The sequence below is a fragment of the Bombus bifarius genome, unplaced genomic scaffold (genome assembly GCF_011952205.1).
Source record: "Bombus bifarius isolate JDL3187 unplaced genomic scaffold, Bbif_JDL3187 scf7180000008210, whole genome shotgun sequence".
Taxonomy (NCBI): Eukaryota; Metazoa; Arthropoda; class Insecta; order Hymenoptera; family Apidae; genus Bombus; species Bombus bifarius.
The window spans coordinates 145,984-164,654 of NW_022884513.1; the positions used below are offsets into that span (position 1 = coordinate 145,984).

The following is an 18,671-nucleotide window of genomic DNA, read 5'->3' on the forward strand; positions in this document are numbered from 1 at the left end:
AAAGATAAATTAATATTTCCCTTCTCTGAACGTGTCTTCCTATTATGTACAGTTTATTCACAAAACATGGCAATTTCTTACAGTTTTATATTCTTCCCTATGAATAAATTTCCCCCGCGATAAGATTTACCTACGTTTTACGGGAGATTACGTGTCATAGATATCAGAGGAGGATTCGAAGAACATTAAGCACACGTTTCAACAGATATTCGAAACATATAACGTTCAGAGTATCTTGTAATGTATAAGAGGAGACCGAGTGTGTACTTACCATAGAAACGACAGGAGGCGGAGGATTTCCGTTCCTAAGTGCCCCGGTTTGTTGGTTCGCCGCGGGATTCAGATTGTCCTTGGATTGCTGCATGGGATCCGGCTGATGAAGCGTTTGTTGCGTTTGCTGTTGCGGTTGTTGCTGATGCTGTTGCAGCCCGCCTATTCCAGCCTGTGGACTGCCTAAGCCTGCTGGTGCGCTATCTGGTGTACTCACTTGTCGCGCGATCTTTCGATAACTCTGAAATACAAAAGTTAATCTTTCGTCAGACAGGTACATGAATAGTAGCTTTCGAAAATGAATATTCAAATATTTTTCAGATTTTTATGGTATGGGTTTGCACTGTCGTTTCTATTCAAAGCTTCCGGCTGTAAGCTCTGTGTAATCCATCTTCGATTGAAAATTCCAAGTTCTACAAAATTGAAAAGTTGTGGAATTTCAGAAGATTCGTATGTTGAAGAACTTTAGAATCTGGTCATTGAAACGTCTACAGAAATAACGGACACAGTTCTAATATATCAATTTTATTTATCGGAAGAGAGATAGGGGCGCGAGTTTCGTACTCTAAGGTGCAAAATTACGAAAGTGCAAAAATTTATGTGTGTATAGGTAATTAACGTCGTCGACGAATTTATAATAGCACAATTTTCTTAGAGAAATATTTGATTCTTAGTTGGGTTTCGTCGAAGCGAGTGGAAAGTGGAATTGCCTACGTATCGCAGCAGCCACTTCGACTTGAATAGTTCGAAAATCGAAAGATTCAGAAACCTTTTTGGGATTTGAAAGCTTGAAAGTTTAAAAGTTTGAGAACTATGAAATTTAAAAGATTATAAAATTTAAAAAGCAGAAAAAGTTGAAAGTTCACATTCGTCATAGCGTAGTTGTATTTTCACAATAGTCGATTACGTCGTTTTCAAGCACGACGGAACGCGACGCAACACAACGAGCAACAGCCATCTATAAACTATATCTTGGAAACGCATAAACGTTGTTCGTGCAAAGAGGCTCTCACACGAACAACAAGAAAATCTGAAAGAGGTTGAAATTTACGGGACATATACGCGCGACGTCTCGCGTCCAATTATCCAATAACTTTCATCCTCGGGAGGGGCGTCGAGGTAGGTTGAACGACACACGCGTTCTTGCCTGTTCCTCTTCATTCGAGCAAAGTGTTTTCTTCTTGTATTGGGCCGCGTTGTAATCACCCACGCACGAGCGACGCGTCACGTCACGCCGGGCACACGACAAACAGAAGAGGCGGCTACGCTTTTGAAATGGCGAGGAAGGAAGGAAGGTAGGCAGGCAGGATGGTGTGTGGCACGGTAGCCGACCGTACGACGTACGGTGTGACCCTAATGCTAAAAATACAAAGGTGGCCTAAGTAGGCCGAGCCGGCTGAAACGGTTTCCATAGTTCAACAAGCGCCGCTGCCCGACAGCTATAACCGGCCACCCAACCGCCCCCAATGCCCCGCCACAAACGCAAACTTAATCAATTATTACGACGTCCCTCGAGGTATCACCATCTCTCGTAAACGTTTCGCGGGTGTACTTACAAAGATCATCGATGAAACAACGCTGGTGAAATTTCGAGCGTTTTTCAAAGAAACAATGGTTATAGATTGAGATTGAAATTGATCGAATGTCATTATAAAGTTCTAAGGTCTAAGTTGAGGAGGAAATAACGATGCTAGAAAATATAGAAATTTACGGTGTACATTCATTGAGAGGAAAATTGCAGACTGAAATAACGCGTCGTTAGCTCTTAACGGGTTAATTTATAAATAAAATAATAAATAAACGTCGACATAACTGAACAATGTCACGGATAGAAAGCAATTAAAAAATTGTTAAAAAATGTTTCTGTTTGGTTTACAGTTTACTATTTTTACCTCTCTCGTGCATATTTAACAGATATTGACTTTTAAATGACAGGTAAAATACCTATAAATCTAGGAATTTACATTTTCATCAGCAGTTTCGTTTAGTAGTAATTTAATAGTTAAAAGCAGAAAACCAGGGAAAAGTTATCCTATTATAATTTTCTCATATAGTTTTCGATCATTCGTGATTTTTCTGACTCAGAAAACGCGAGCACGAATAATTTAGGCGCTGCTATATGTTCGATATAATAATCGTTTTCAAGAAAAAAACGAAGAAATGATGGAAAAATTTACGTCAACGACTTCATCATCCTCAACTATCATTCTTTGGAAATTCTTTGGAATTTCGTAAGAATTCTTCTCATAACTGCCTTCAGTAATAACTAACTAACGTAGCTAGTATATCCATAGATATTAAAATAGTTTTCTAATGTGAATTATACTGCAATTACAATAATTGCATCCACGTTTATATCATTCTATCATTTACAAATATAAAACATAAAACGTACCAAGCTTATAAATACCATGATCATTCTCGATTAGCCTTGAACAATCAATTGATCCCGCGCACGAGCCTAACCTAAACTAAACTAACAATTTCAAGGACCACCTTCAAGTACCATCCATACTATTTAAGCAAGTATAATATGGAGTTCATTAATCACCGATAAATCTGTCTTAGGATACTTACGAATAATTAATCTGAATAGCGAAATTATTGAAACCTTTAAGAATTGTTATCTTACTTGCGCACTACGAATAATTATGGAAGTTCATATTTTTATGAACACAATAAAGAAACAGGAAAAGAAAAATAAAAGATGTCAATAACGCAAAATCTCGAAAATTCAAAAAATTAAAGATTTTTAAATTAAGCGATTCGGTGGTATGAAAGTTTGAAACTTCGAACGTCTGAAAATTAAAAGATTCCAAATCCTTTTTACTTCTCTCAAGAATCTGTAAAAGTCCCTAATAATCAATCTCACGTTCAGAGAAACCCGATCAATGAAAGTAGCGTAAATCCGAGTTAAATAGGCCGCAAATCCATCCAGACTGTCATCGCGAATCCATCAGCGTAATTACGACACAAAGTTGCTCACAATAATGCTGACATTTCCTTTTGACACGTCTCTACTCGCCAGAAGAAATCTTTCACGAAGAGTCACGATTCTCCAGCTCGAACCAGCACCGATAGGTGTGAATTATTAGTACGGGAACATCGAGTTTCACGTTGACGAGCAACGATGGTCGAGATTATAAAGAGCTGGTTGTTTATTCGTTGCGGGCACAGGTTGCCGCAACCGCGACGCGGCCAGCCCCGTCATAAATGTAAATTGAATTCCGTCGCATAAATTTCCACCGTGCGGCGTACCCAATAAATTCACCGCCCGATACAATCAGTAATATTCTGTAACATCGTCGCCGATCGGATTACGAAACTCTTTCCGCGCTGATCGAACAAGTGCCCTTGGAACCCTGTTGACTCTTGGACGAGGAACCATCCTTCGCTCATTATCCGTGAAACTGTTATTATACGTCAAATAATATTATAGGTAAGTAAGGGTATTATAAGTCGACCATGAGTTGCAAGAAAATGGGTTCGTAGGAAGTTAATCGAGTACAAATATCTGAATTTTTGAATACTCAAATTGTTGAATTTAAAAAAACTTTAAAATTCAAAAATATGGAACTGCCAAGCGGTTAAATTTGTTAACAATTACGTTTCGAGTTCCCGAATTTTCACGTTTCGATGAAATCCGATTACATCGCGATCGAGCTGTTAAATTTTTAAATCATCGGCTTCTTCATATTAGCAAATTATCGTATCGTTAAATTTTTGATCCGTCAAGCTTCGAACGTTCGAAATTTTGGAATTTGCAAATTCTCCAATTTAAAAACCATATCAATTCGTTGTACATTATTGATCTGACTAATGAATCGATATATGAAACTTTCTTATGTTCAAGTTAACACTTGAACTTAAGATGCTCTTAAAACGAAAGTGAAATTGCGATATATAAATACCGATAAAAAGAAATAAAAATAGAGATAGAAAATAGAAGGCCACGGCAGAGTCGTTCTTTACCTAAGAAATGTTATTCACGTAGCTTTTCGCTCGAAGATATGTTAAATACCACCTATGCACCTGTACGATCTGAGACGTGTTCTGTGTCAGGACAACAGCCTTGCAGAACGGTTTGAAATTACCAATCACTTATTGCGGTTCGATTTTCCGCGCTACCTGGCCGGCATCGCTGGAATCGTGACGCGTTACGCCGTCACGTGTGTGCATATACACTGTATACTTTATATTAGGTGAAGTAAAAAGTTCTGAGCGCTTTTTCGCTTTATTTCGACGATGAAATTAACATAGTCAAGATTATTCGATTTAGATTAAATATGCGCCGTTTTGTTCGATTACTTTTGTCCATTTTGAAGGCAATTTCATAATTCCGCGGTTGAAGAAGTCCTCGTCCCTATTGGTAAAAAACTTGACCAGCTCATTTTCACAAGCCTCTCTTGAGGCCAGTTTTGTACCATCAAGAAAATTTTGCAAAAACTTAAAAAGGTGATAATCGCTTGGTGCCAGGTCTGGACTGTACGGCGGATGCGATAGAACCTCCCAGCCAAGCTCTCGGAGCTTCTGACGCGTCGTTAAAGATGTGTGCGGCCTGGCGTTGTCTTGATGGAACACAACACCTTTCCTATTGGCCAATTCTGGCCGCTTCTGGTCGATCGCCTGCTTCAGTCTGGTCAGTTGTTGACAATAGAGGTCCGAATTAAGTGTTTGCCCCGATGGGAGCAGCTCATAATGGATGATTCCCTTCCAATCCCACCAAACACACAATAAAACCTTCTTGGCCGTTAATCCACGCTTGGCGATCGTTTGGGCCGGCCCACCGCGATTGGACCACGATCTTTTTCGGCTGTTGTTCTCGTATGTGACCCATTTTTCATCGCCAGTCACCATCCGCTTCAAAAATGGGTCGATTTCGTTACGTCTCAACAAAGAATCGCAGGCATCAATTCGGTCCAAAAGGTTCTTTTGCGTCAATTCATGTGGCACCCATACGTCGAGCTTCTTCTTGAGACCAGCCTTATGCAAATGGTTCCAAACGGTTTTCTGGCTAATCTTCAGTTCCTGGGCAATGGAATAAGTGCTCACATGCCGGTCCGACTCGACGATTTCCATGATTTTATCCACATTTTCGACGATTGGCCTACCAGAGCGTGCCTCATCTTCGACGTCCATATTACCAGAACGGAATCGTTGGAACCACCGCTTTGCTGTTGCATTCGATACTGTACTGGGTCCATAAACAGCACAAATTTTTTTGGCCGCCTGCTCCGCCTTTTCACCTTGGTCGTAGTGGTACTGAAGAATGTATCGAATTTTCTCTTTTTTTATCTCCATTTTCGAACGCTGTAACACACAACTGGCTTCACCGAACACAAAACTGACAAAGAACCTTTTTGATGCGTAATATCACCTTGAAATCGGTGTATACTATGACTCGATGCGATGTGCACATCGTGAGATATGGCTCACTAAAGACATCTAGCGAAAAACGCTCAGAACTTTTTACTTAACCTAATAAATAGACAAGGTCTCGGGCCCACGCTAAGCCCACGGCTAGAGAGTGCGTTCGCTTGAACGGCGATCGTCTGGTCGCACTCGTTGAGATATATTTCGCCCCGGTTTCTGTCCTACTCGACTTCTTGTGTTTCTCTTACTCTTCAGCCAGAGTGACAGAGGATTCCAGCTGTAACACGTGCCGCGAGAACGATGCCGCTTCCGTTCATGGATCGCCTGGAATATCGTTGCTCCAACGGAAACGTGACTTGCAAGGGCCAACTGACTGCCAATTACAATCTGCTCGACTATGTTACGAGAGATCGGGTTTCTGTTAATCGGTCTACGAGCTATTCTTTAGTCAATATCGATTAACTCAATTTTCTCTAGAAATTTTTCGATTAAAATATTTGTTGTCTCTATTTATTGAGCTTTGAGATTGTTTTCGTTTCAGGAAGGATTTTAATCATTTAATGCAATAAAATAGCAATATCTGTATTTTATAAAGAATGTGTAGTATATCTATTTGCATCGTAAGTTGTTTCTTTTTTTATTATAAAGCATGTAATCCTTTTGATTAATCTCTTAACGTGTACGCCCGTGAGATTATGCTGGCGTGTACATTGGTAGAAACGTGCAATTGGTGTTGGATACACCGGTAGAGTGAATACACTCGCTTCGTGGTGATTTGGTCAACATTATCGAACCGAAACTATAATATTTTATGCTTGGATAGCTGTATGAATTGTATCGTTAGCATAGTATATTACTTATAAATCTGAACAAAATTTTAGCGTTAGATTGCAACGGGTATCCAAAATTTCTCCCAAAAATTATATCTGTCTAATCTAGCTAACTTAATTATATAAAATAATTTTACGGATAATATAATCCAAGAGTCAAAAAATCCTTCGCCGAAACCTAAAGTTAAACGTATTTCTCGATCACAAAGGTTCATTTCCTTTTATAAATCCTTTATAAACTGTTCAAGCATCCAAGTTCTCTGCTCCGTTGAGTTTCTCTATTATCGAAGACACTCGATGTTTAAAGAAATCGACGACGAAAAGACCTCTTGGGAAGGGAAACCAGCTATGAAAAACCTTGCGTTGGCCGTCGTGGTGTTCAGTGTTCATAGTCAATAACCTCCTCCAACTTCCCAAGGTTACCCCCTTCAAGGTTTCATAAATCGTTTATCTTCGAGTGGGCATCGGAGCTCAGCTCCGTACGCGAATAATGGAAAGTCAAAATTTATCAATGCCTAGACTCTTCGTACGGTGCGAAAAGTGATACCGATATCACGGGAAACGGAGCTGTATCGCGTTACCTCCGTTTTATGGAATATCGTTCGGCGTGGTTTGATCCGCACGATCGAACTTCCATTGGAACGGTGCTTTCAATCGAAATACGTGAGCTATCTTAGAGTGGAATTTAAAATTTCATCGAATTCGGAATTTACATGATGCACGTAATAAAATAACAAATAGGATAAAATTCCATTTGAATTCATCTCTGAAGCTAATGCTACTAAATGAGAAAATTATTACACTTAACGGATATATAATATATTTTGACTATATCTTAACTATACAGTTACTATGCGGTTGAATAACGCGTACGAGCGGGCATAAGCTGATTCCTTACGAGAAAATAAGAAGAAAATATAGAAGAACATTATTTTATATGACGCTTTGCTTTCGAAAAAATCGAACGTGAAAATTTATCAAGTATACTTGAACATGGCTAATGCTGAACGGGAACAAATAATCGACAGGAGGTTATTTTACGTGTGAAAACAAATCGAAAATGTAGAGCAAAATCTTTCCACAAGATGCTTTGTTTCTGAGAAAGATAAATATGGAAATTTATTATTAAATAGCGTAGTAGGTCAATTCTTAACAAAAGAGGTTCAAACTCCATTTTCTTGAAAATGGGGCCTTAAACGGGAATTTTATTCCACGTTTTTGATTTATTTTTGCACGTAGAATAATCCTCCGTACATACCATGCCGATAATTAGCTAAATTCATGATATAACCGATAAATTTTGAAAATTGATTTTCTCGAGAACGGAGCCTCGTATGAAACATTTTTATTCCACATTTTCTTCTTATTTTTTCATAAGGAATCACCTTATATCTGCTTGTACACGTTACTGTCGCCCCCTATATTGTAATATGTATAATAATTTTAAAAACAGTTGCATAAATGAAAATTATCAAATTCCTTTGTTTCTACAAGTTTGCATACCATGTTTTTGCCGTCAATTGCCAAAGAAGGCTTTCCTATCCGTTCGAGAACAATACTAAATGTTCCCGTTCTCGAGCAGAATGCTCGTTAATGCACGGTAGAATGAGTCACGTAATGATTCGACTTGAGGTCGGTCACTTAATTATTCCGAATGATTTCGCGAACACCAAAAACGTGCGTGAACTCATTCCTCCTCTCCACCGCTCTACGAAATGAAACGTTCGCTGACGAGACATTTCATTGTACGGTTTGAAATATCAAAATGCAGACAATCCTGGTATATTCGTATCTCTCGTCAGACGTTGGACTTTTGCATTTGTATCGAACTATCAGGTCTCTCGGTTTCTTGGCTGGCTTATTTATTATTCGCGACCATGGCTTGAAAGAAAAAGAAACGAGCATAATGGCCAGCCGGGACCGTGGCATCGTATTTTACAGACACACGCGTACACATGTGAATCTGTGAAAAGTTGTAGAAGCTTGCAAGATCTCCGAGCGCTCATCGATCGTCGTGGAAAATGAGTTTCGCGATGCCACTAACGACGTCGACGATGGTTACGCTCGTAAACCTGGAGGAACATCCACGCGAGTCGCAACATCCCGCCACGATTTTATTGTTCTCCTGGTGTGTACACGTGTCATTGATCGTGTCGTTAAAAACGCGTCGAACACGGCCATCTTCCACCGTAATGTAATTTGCTGTGATTATAATCGGCAGTCTCGTTTCGAGAGAAAACGACTCGATGGGAAACTCGTACGGTAGCTAGCTATAAATTCTCGGCCCAATTAAAAGTTTCCGATTGTAATATCTCGCGTTTAAAAGAGAGACAAGCGTGTTTTACACGGACCTAACTGTAAAAGAGGAAATTCCGGTGCTGGATGTCGGAGTACTAATTTATAGTAAAACGATGTGGTCTGCTGTCGGGGGCGTTTTCGAGAAGAATAAATTGGTTAAATTCATATTCCTTTGAAATGAAATATTCCGCTAACACTGTGCACACGACTTGACAAAATTTCATTCGTATTCCACTTTAAAGCGAATTTTTCTTTTTTCTTTTGCAAAATATTTTGAACGTGTCACTTAGAAACCGATTGCGTAACATAGTATAGACTTCGATAAGTATCTTGGAATTTTTTCAAGTGCTTTGAAAACCTAGAATGGTAAAAGAATTAGGTGAACATAAACGACCTAGTTGTCGCACGAAGGACCAAGAGATTGAAAATTGATGTGATCGTAATTTGGAAAATTGATTGATCTGGATTCTTCGATATTACGTTCTTTGCACAAAGAACAGTATTCCGTATTCTACTCTGAAGATATATCGCGGATGAAAATAGCATTTAGAAACTACTATTAACAATGCACAAACTTCATGCTCAGATTTCCAACAAAGTTGATAGGATATTACGTTCCATAAATTTAATTAAACCAGCACAGACCACCAGTCCATTGGTTAGTTATATTCGTCTCTAAACGTTCCCTTTGCGATCAGCGATTCCATATCACGAAATTCCACATGGTGAATTCGACCAAATAATTCCAGAAAATATTTAACAGGATTCCACTCAGGGAATTCCATATAACTATCACATATTACAATACACGTAATTCACGCATCTATTAGATCATAAATAAATGTTACATTTATAATCAAGAATAATATGGAGTAGGTAAATGTATTCTATTTAGTTCCCAAAATGTTTAGAAATTCCAAAATGTTTTATATAACGTACACGATATATACATAAAAATTTACTATAGTGGCTGTTCAAATACTTTCGTGAGTCACTGTAGAGTATCTTCTGGTGACAGGCCACACACTCGACCGACAATTTTCAATCGGTGTCGATCGAACGAGAAGAAGGTAGATTGGCGAGCCACTTCAAAGAGTCGCGTCGAGTCTTTTTCCACAGGAAAAGAACCCCGGCCAGGATTCATTTTTCTAACGGAGCGAGGCGGTACCAGGAGCGCATTTGCATCTCTCTGTCCGCGAGCTCATTTTTCCGACTATCTCGTCGGAAATAAATCTGCCCTGAGCCATGGAACAGGCCACAGCCGGTAATAAAAAAAAAAGAAGAGAGAAGAGAAAAAAGAAAAGAAGGAGAGGGAAGGAGAAGAGGGAAGAAAAAAAAAGGCGAACGACGTTCTCCCTTTATCTGCGCCACGTAGCGCGGCTTTTTAATGACGGGCATAAGTAAAAGCGCATCCTGGCCTTAACGACTGAAACTGAGCACGGAAATTCATTAAGAAGAGAGGTCGAGATTCAATGATCCAAGAGTCCATGAATTTCGTGGATCATGGACTTCACGCCTGTTTTCCTTGTTTCTTCCATTTCTTCGAAATCGTTCTCGTTTCATCGAATCACTCTGTCGCCATTCATTCGAATTTTAATACTTATCGTGATAAGAATTATCATGATTAGTTAATCGCTTCTATTTTAAACTTGCGATCCTCCAACTTTCACGGGTCGATTTTAATCGTGCATAGCAATGTTAACTATCTCGTTCCTGCCTTACAGATAAAAAATTTATTTAAGAATACAAGGCCATAATCGGACTTACAATGATCTAAGGAATGTAGGTTAAATTTATTACTTTTGCTACATTTAGAAATTTCTTGTCGATCGTAGATATGCCGGCTAATTACAATCCTAAGTTTGTGAAATAAGGAAAGACAGAATTCTTGCTACGTAATTTACAGATTTATGAATGTTACTGTTTCAACAGTGTCAGGATTATGTATCGCGTCGATTGTACAGAAAAATATCAACCTGGAAGATAAGTTTTACTATCATAGGATACAGTTTGTAACTGGTCATGTAACATTTACCTCATTGCTCCAATACTAATCAACGTATTCCAAAGAGTAAAAGCGAAACCATTATATCAGATGTTAGATAAAATCGGCACACGTAGGTCGATCATGACTCAGAAAGCGAAACTTGGACGTTCTATTTCGATCAGGTTATTTAACGTTCTTATCTGATCTCGTATATATTTGGATTTATCTTTGGACAATTATTTAATGTAGCATTCATAACACGATTAATATTATTTAATCTCATAAATTTCCTATATCGTAGGAAGAGAGGAAAGAGAAAGAGAGAAGAAGAAAGGAAGAATAAAGGTTTGGTTTCTGCTACATAAATATTTCTTACAATTTTAAGTCGTGCAGAACAATTATCTTGTTTGTGATTTATAAAATTTCTTATCTTATTGTCAAACTTGTGACTGTGTGTTGTGTAAAAGATACTATTAGCATTGATAAAATTTTCTTTATAAAATTAGTTCAATTACGCAATTCAATAAAATTGCTATAATTTAAGAATTCTCTCTCTTTAACATATCACTACATAAAATACGTTATATTACATTTGCATCTGCAAAAACTCAAACTATTAATTTGTATAATTGTATAAAAAAGTTTCTAACCAAGAAATAATTCTTAAATAGCGTTTGACAAGATGAAAATCAGTTCGCACTGTATGGTGTTTCCACCCTTGAAACGTCCTCAAGACAATATCGAGCTGATATTCCCCGTCTGAAAGACAAACTCGTTTCAAACGTCATCGTAATTCCCGCGGAAGCATCGGGATCGTGCATACGTGCCTGTCCCAGTATCTATCCGGGCCACGGACAGAATTTACGAGCGAGTTATACGAGCGACGTGGCTTTATATCATTACTCCCACCAATACTCGCCTCTTTTATTACCGATTCCGCCGGAAGTTTAGCCGTCCAGGTACACGCATAAGCCACAAACGTAACTACCAACTATTTTCTTCTTTTATTCGCTGTTTAAACGCGGCCGGCTTGAATACGCTTCACGGATTCTTCACGAAGAAACGAAAACCATTTCTCCCGAATGTAATAAGAAAAAGAGGAAAAAGAAGAAAGAAAAGATTTAGAGAAAAACGATAGATGCGTTTTACGGATGGAGAAGTTACGGCGATGATGATGGTTCTTTTAAAACATCAATCATCGATCAGAGAAGCGGACGAGGGTTTAGATCTTGCGTGGCTGATTCGACCTTTTCAAAAATGGCCCAGGGGTAAAGACCACCTGGACCGAGCCGTCTACTTATACCAGGCCAGTTGTTAGGGTCGCGATTTACCCTCGAATCGTGGGGGCCATACAACGTGCACGGCACACCACGTGCTTGAACACGTGGCCGTTTATTGCCACTGATAAATCCTACTTTTGATTAGCCACCGTCTGTTCTCATTACTACACACATCATCGATTACATTTTTCCGATCCTTTGCAGGAGTTCTCATTAACGAGATTTTCATTCGTGTTCTTGTTCCATTTGATTACGCTTCTTAATGAACCGCCGTGTTATGTACGAGTCGGTATTATGGGAAGGAAAAACGAGATAAATGGAAGTTTAATGAATGGTTGGGATGATTAATCTGAATCCTAAGTTAGGTCGCATTATGCGGAGATGAGGAGATAGCTAAAAAAGTATAGCACTGTTGAACCACGTCCAGATTAATAAACTATTTGAATTCAAAGGAGTTGAAATGAAAGATTTGATTAATGAGAACATGCGTAGAAATTTGAGAGGATATTTCAAGTCGAATTAGAAGTTAAACTTAAATTAGAAATTCTACTGATCAAGTGGTTTTAAATAAAAATTCCTCGGACCTATCGCTATAATTGTCTGAAAGGATGTAAACCTACCTATTATAACAGTCAAACAATCTTATAATTATATCAAACTTACAGTCAAAACGTTGCCTTAAAAATAAAACGAACATGATAAGAAGCCCGCTTTAAGTTTTACACTGTGTCCATTAAAAATTTTCTATTTTCTCCAAGACGCAAAAAGTTACAAAAAAGAAGGTCGTCAGTAAATATAGAACGATTCCACATCGATTTCAAGGGACATCAATTAAATCACATTTGCGTGCACCACCAAGGATAGGCAATCGTTATCGCGACAAATAACGAAGGGTACCGTAAGCGACGTTTAACGAGCTACGCTCGTTTCTTCCCCTTATCAGAATCGCGATAAATGTCCGTAATAAGCTCTTATCATCAATCACTCTGACAGCCTGATAACTCACTCCCATTCACAGAGATACCCGTTCCCGCGTCTTTCTTAACCATTTAACGCTTTATGTTCTCCAACTGCGTCTACATAACGAAACATCTCGATACGTTTAGCAACCATCATTCTGGTCGATAAAAGATCAACTACTAGTTGCATCTTATCACGTACTTAAGAATTCTATGCTTGAGAATTTCAGAACTTCTTTTTATGACAAAAACGTCATATACTCAACTTAAGAATTTTTGTATAACGTAGTTGTACTCGAGAATGGTCGCGTGCCATGTTTTCCAGTAAACGTGACCATCGTTCGGAAGAATCTCTCTTCTTAGGTTTGTGTCTCGCCCAAAAGACGACCACGGTTCATGATTCGGCCGTGGAATTCTCGGCTTCATTCATTCGAACCGGTTATTTCTAGGAAAGAGGAGGTTGAATGAAAATCTGTCAACCCACGTGGCGAAACGCGTGGCCAATGACCGCTTCCGACCTCGACGGCTTGTCTTCCGTCCATCTCTAAACCAAACGATTCGGTGACTAAACTCGTACGAAATCCAAGTGCTTCTTTTTTGCAATATGGTCGATTGATTGAGAAGGAAGAAAATTGGTCGATATGGTAATCGGTGACGTGTTATATTTACATTGGAACTATTGACGACTAAAATACGAAGTAGAGACTCGTAGACGTTGTAGAAATCAAAATAGTTAAAGTGAAAGATATACGACGAAATATATAATGCAAAACGAGGGTCAAGTTTTCAATCTTAATTACTGAAAATTCTCAATGCGAGAATTGATTGTAAATATCAATAAATAAATAAATAAAAAAAAAGGTTTTAATCTTCTTACAAAAGGTCATACAAATGTCAAAAAATATATTATTATAAAATTGATAATTTTTGTGGTTGTTTTAACTAACCTGATAGTCTCATTGTAAAAGGTAAAGGTGATTGGAATGTTCTCTTTGTGACAAACGGGCTCCTCGAATTGATTCCAGCATTTATTCACGACCGATTGCAAATTCCACTCGCGTAAAACAATCACCTATATGGTATGCTGACCATTTGCACTCTAACGAGTTTTACGATATCGCCAATTTGCAGTTTCTGCAGCTCTTTTTTTTAAATCAAAAGTTTCGTTTTGAGAAGGGAAGACCTATAACTGTCTGAACATTTATTTATACAGCAGTCTTCTTTTCTTATCCATTCCTTTATCGTTAAAGACAGAACTAAATTATCAATGTGTATGTGCTATAACGATGGTTGTAAAATACAAAGGATCAAGATTAAATTTAATTTCTCTTGAACCTAATCTAAATTCATGGAAAATTTAAAAAACCCTAAGAATCAATTCCTGTCTTTTTCCGATCATAATTTCCTGATAAAATAACAGTCAATTTCCGAGTGTTCACTCGCAAAGAATCACAAATTAAAACAGAGGAAGATAGATTTTGCTTAATTTTTCTCTAACCTAACCCAGAAGATTCAGCTACCAAATTCACAAAAACTTGGAAACAAAATCTTGAAGAATAATTTCCACGTCTTTTATAACCGATCACAAGTCTCTATCTTCTAAAGTTATTCATATAAAAAAATTGCCTTTAGCCTTCCGTTACGTTGTCTTGAATTTATTACGCGATGAATAAATGATCCTTGCATCTCGAGATGACTATCTTATGCTTTGATGACGGTTCACGAGCACTGGCTGATAGGTATCGTTATTTATTTTACAGCTAACAGGATTAGTTTCTAATCTCGTTGCCCTTTTTTTCCATCGGATTCCACGTGATCGGTTCCAAAGTCACGAAGGAAGAATCGATGCCTCGAAGCTCGATGTCTCCGACGAATAGCTAGCGCATAGGACACACAACGCCTGACCTGAATTCCACCAGTACATGATAGACGAATGATTGCGTAACAGTAACACACGCGTGCTTTGTGGACTCGCTTTTTCGTGCTTCGCGTTGGTCCTTGAGAGAAAAAACGGGGAAAGAGAAGGAAGAAACGAGAGAAAAGAGTTGAACGAATCTCCACCGAACGAACGTCTACCACTTGGCGGTTGTTTGCAAGAGGTGTTCCTCTCTGATCAAACTATGTTAATATGTTGTACAAGAACAAATAAAAAAAGGAATGTTATATAAGTTGATCGAAGCTTTGTTAACAGTTAGAATAAAAATTACGGTTACAATGGTAGAAGACGAGAATATATTTTCGATCAACATAATCACTAGCTATTAATACTCCATTACAGTGTGTTCACTGTTCCTGGCAATAGATATACGGCTGATAGTAATAAGAGACTTATTTTATTATATGAAATTCACTTCGATTTTGCATCAGCTTAATGAGTCGACAAAGAATTCTTTGATGTGTATTATTCTGTATTATTATATTCATTGTCCGTTTTAATTTTCGCTTGATATATTTTTCCTTTCAATGATTTCATTTGAACGAACCATTAAGAAAATCCTTAGTCTCATTTTCATCATGCGTTCTAATTCAGGTTCAATATACTTTTTATTTCAATATTTTTCATACATAAAAGTGTAATGGTTCTAGATCTGATAATTTTCGAAACTAAAACGATCAGATAAAACACACTAAAGAATTGTAGTTGGAAAAAATATTGGAGCACCCTGTATAATTTTACTGTCTTCGTAACATATACGAACATGCGTTTCACGGAGGACCAACGGGATGTTCGGAGCATCGTATACGCTGATGGATCGTTTAGGTTTGTTGTATGCTGCTTTTTTCGCGGGCTCACGATAGTGTGCGTCAGAGACGATTAAACTCGAAGATTGGCTGACGAAAACTCGTTTAAACTGTGACAGTTGGTTTTAATCGTGCTCTAAAAACAAACTGTCAATAGAATAAGGAAGATTTGGTATTTTTAATATTTTACCTTCGCAGCGTTGAATGTCTGTGGTAGTTGAAAGCGCGCGCATGAGGTTTCCTTCGATGGAAGCGATAGAAAAGAACGACAGAAAAGATGGAAAAGATAAAAGACGTTGAAACCTTTCACGGCGTAATAAAATTACGAAGAATTCAGAACGGTTAACTTATAGAATAATTATTCTTTAAGTCCTTCGACATTAAAAATACGTATTTTTAGCCTTTCGTAACTGATAAAATTTAATAATAGCACATTCTATATAATACGATTTAATATGTAAAGTAGTACACTTTCTAAGGCTAAGCCGTGAAGTCGTTCAATTAATTAAATTAAAAAATTGAAGGGAATTAGTTTTGCTTTCGATCGATCACAATGTACCGAAGCGTTGGTATAATATGATCAAGAAAAAGCATCGTGCACTATGCATGCGTCCATAAAGGTTTATCGCTTGTCTGCAATCTCTCTAGGTTGCCTTGAGGGTCCAAGGACTTCAATTGAAACCATACAAAATACGTAGTACGTTCGCGAGTATACCGGTTCGCGAAGTTTGCAACGATCTCCGCGGGACTTGAGAATCGACTGGACACACGGTTCCTCCAATATAAAGAGCGGGAAACTCACTCTGCGTCTTCCTGTGGACCACGTCTGCAACTGCGTTCTTTACCATAAATTCCACTTCGAAATCTCTTCTCTTTTCCTATCACGTCGTCGCTCCGATTCTCTTCACGCACAATAAAGAGACAACACAGTGAGCCAACACTGAATCACTCGAAGAAAAGGATTGTTTTTTTTGTACACGAAAAGAAGAAAAAAGAAGCAACACGCGTCGCGACACCGGAATTTCAATCTCGAAGAATCACTGCGCGAGTCTCTAGCGGAGGCGTATTTATCGCGTGTAATCGCGCGGCTCGGCTTCCCGGCGAATGCTTCTCGCTCGTGCAACAACCGTGAACACACCGTGCAACATGCACGACACACAGAGAAAGAGCCGATAGGGAAGGAGACAGCAGCAGAGTGGGAGAGAGGAAAAGAAAGATAGAGAGAGTCTCGTGTGCGATCCTCCGAACGGAGCTCTCACCGTGCACTGACTGCTCCGCTCCGCTTGCTCGCTACCGTCAATAAGATCGATCGAGTCCACTACTCGCGAGAGATCACACTAGACGCGCAGCGATCCGCCGAAAAACTCCCGTGGGACGCTTCTCCGCCCTCTGCAGCCCTCCTCGCCTATTCTCCCTCCCTGCTGTCCCTCGTTCCTTCTCACTCGCGCCTCCCCCTCCCCCTCTGATGCTCTCCCCTCCTCTTCTCTTCACCGCGGTCTCTGGCTTCTTCTCCCTCGCCTCCCTCGCACCCCCCACTCAACCCCCCACCAACAGTGCACTGCTCTGTGTGCTTCGTAAGTACGTGTATGCGCAGTCTGTGTAGACGTTTATACATATAAAGTAGTATACTCTCCCTGTTCCCCCCTTTATTCCCCCTTTGGCCGGTTGTCTCTTTCTTGTTCTCGTGTCGCTGTCCTTCTCCTTTTACGGTGTTCTTTTTCTTTCCTTCGACGGGAGAGGTTATCCTTTTCGCTCTTATCGTGGGCGCGCTATCACGAATTCCGGCGGCCGGCGACACCGGCTACGTGAACTCGACACTGGTCCCGCGGTGTCATAACATTGGTAACAGCCTGTCGCTGGCTATTAAAAGCACGTACAACGTTGGGTGGCAGTTATCACGAGCGTGATACGCGGCCCGTTTGCACACGCCACACCCCGGAACCACGAGGATGAAGGAAGGTAGCAAGCAAGCAAGAGAGCGTCACGGTGACAGCCTGATCTCCCCGTAGTTTTCGAGGGTGCGACGCGATCCTGTCTCTTGGGAACTTGTTTAGCTTTTACTGCTTTTAAAATTGCCGCTCTTTTTCGCCATACGTTGCCCCTTCTGTTTCTCACTCGATCCATCGATCGATCTACAGATCTATTTTAGTTTTTGGAGATCCTTTAGTTTTATCTATTCCTCGTATTCGTTTCGCTTTCGATATCATTTCCCTGTTGTGATATTTTTTCTGCAAAAAATAAACGGTAAACAAGAGATAGAGATCGATGTATTGAGGTAACGTTCGTTGGCTCATACTGTCGTTCGAAGTCAGGCTATAGCAGCGCGTCAAGTGCGCGCCTCCGCGCTGTTTCAGTGTTCCAACTCGTCACTCGTCGCTCGGAACCGTTCGTGCCTTTCCGTGTCGCTCCGCTTTCGCGCTTCCTCCCTCTTTCTCTCTTCGTATTTCCATTCCTCTTTTCTTCCCTCCTAAGCCCCCCCCAACATCTCCCCCTTCATCGCTGTTTTCCTTCGTTTTCGTCTCGTTTTGTCTTCGTTTCGTTTCTCCTCCTGTATTCCCTTCTCCCTAACCCGAGTTGATTCTCCTACGCGTTTCTATACGTCTCTCTCTCTTCCTCCCACTTTTCTCTGCCCCCCGCCTCTTTCGTTGCTTCTGTCTCCCCTACTTGGTCCCCATACGGAGTCCTACCAATCGTACACCAACGTGGAGAACTCTAGCGATGGAAACGATACCCTCGCAAACTGTATCGATACGCTACCGTGGAAGCCCCTCGCTTTTCCATTAAAGTACAGGAAGTACTATGCAGTACTTCTCTCCATGATATCCTATTCTCGTTTTTATACATAGATCTCACACTTTCTTCTGTTGAAACCTTGGAATAAATACCCCATACTGCGTGGCGTGTAGGAAAATCATTGTAATAGTCTCTATCT

The 18,671-nt window shown here is 39.6% G+C and overlaps 1 protein-coding gene across 8 annotated transcripts in view; it reads right to left on the bottom strand.

Annotated features, from left to right (window-relative positions):
- LOC117210742 (DNA N6-methyl adenine demethylase-like) overlaps positions 1-18,671 on the bottom strand; it is a 142,359-nt gene that overhangs the window by 27,854 nt on the left and 95,834 nt on the right. For 5 of the 8 annotated variants that reach the window (XM_033454044.1, XM_033454048.1, XM_033454043.1 and 2 more), the window contains one exon: positions 272-511. In XM_033454044.1, the coding sequence (XP_033309935.1) occupies positions 272-511 (240 nt within the window). The other 3 variants (XM_033454051.1, XM_033454049.1, XM_033454050.1) reach the window with 3 other exon arrangements.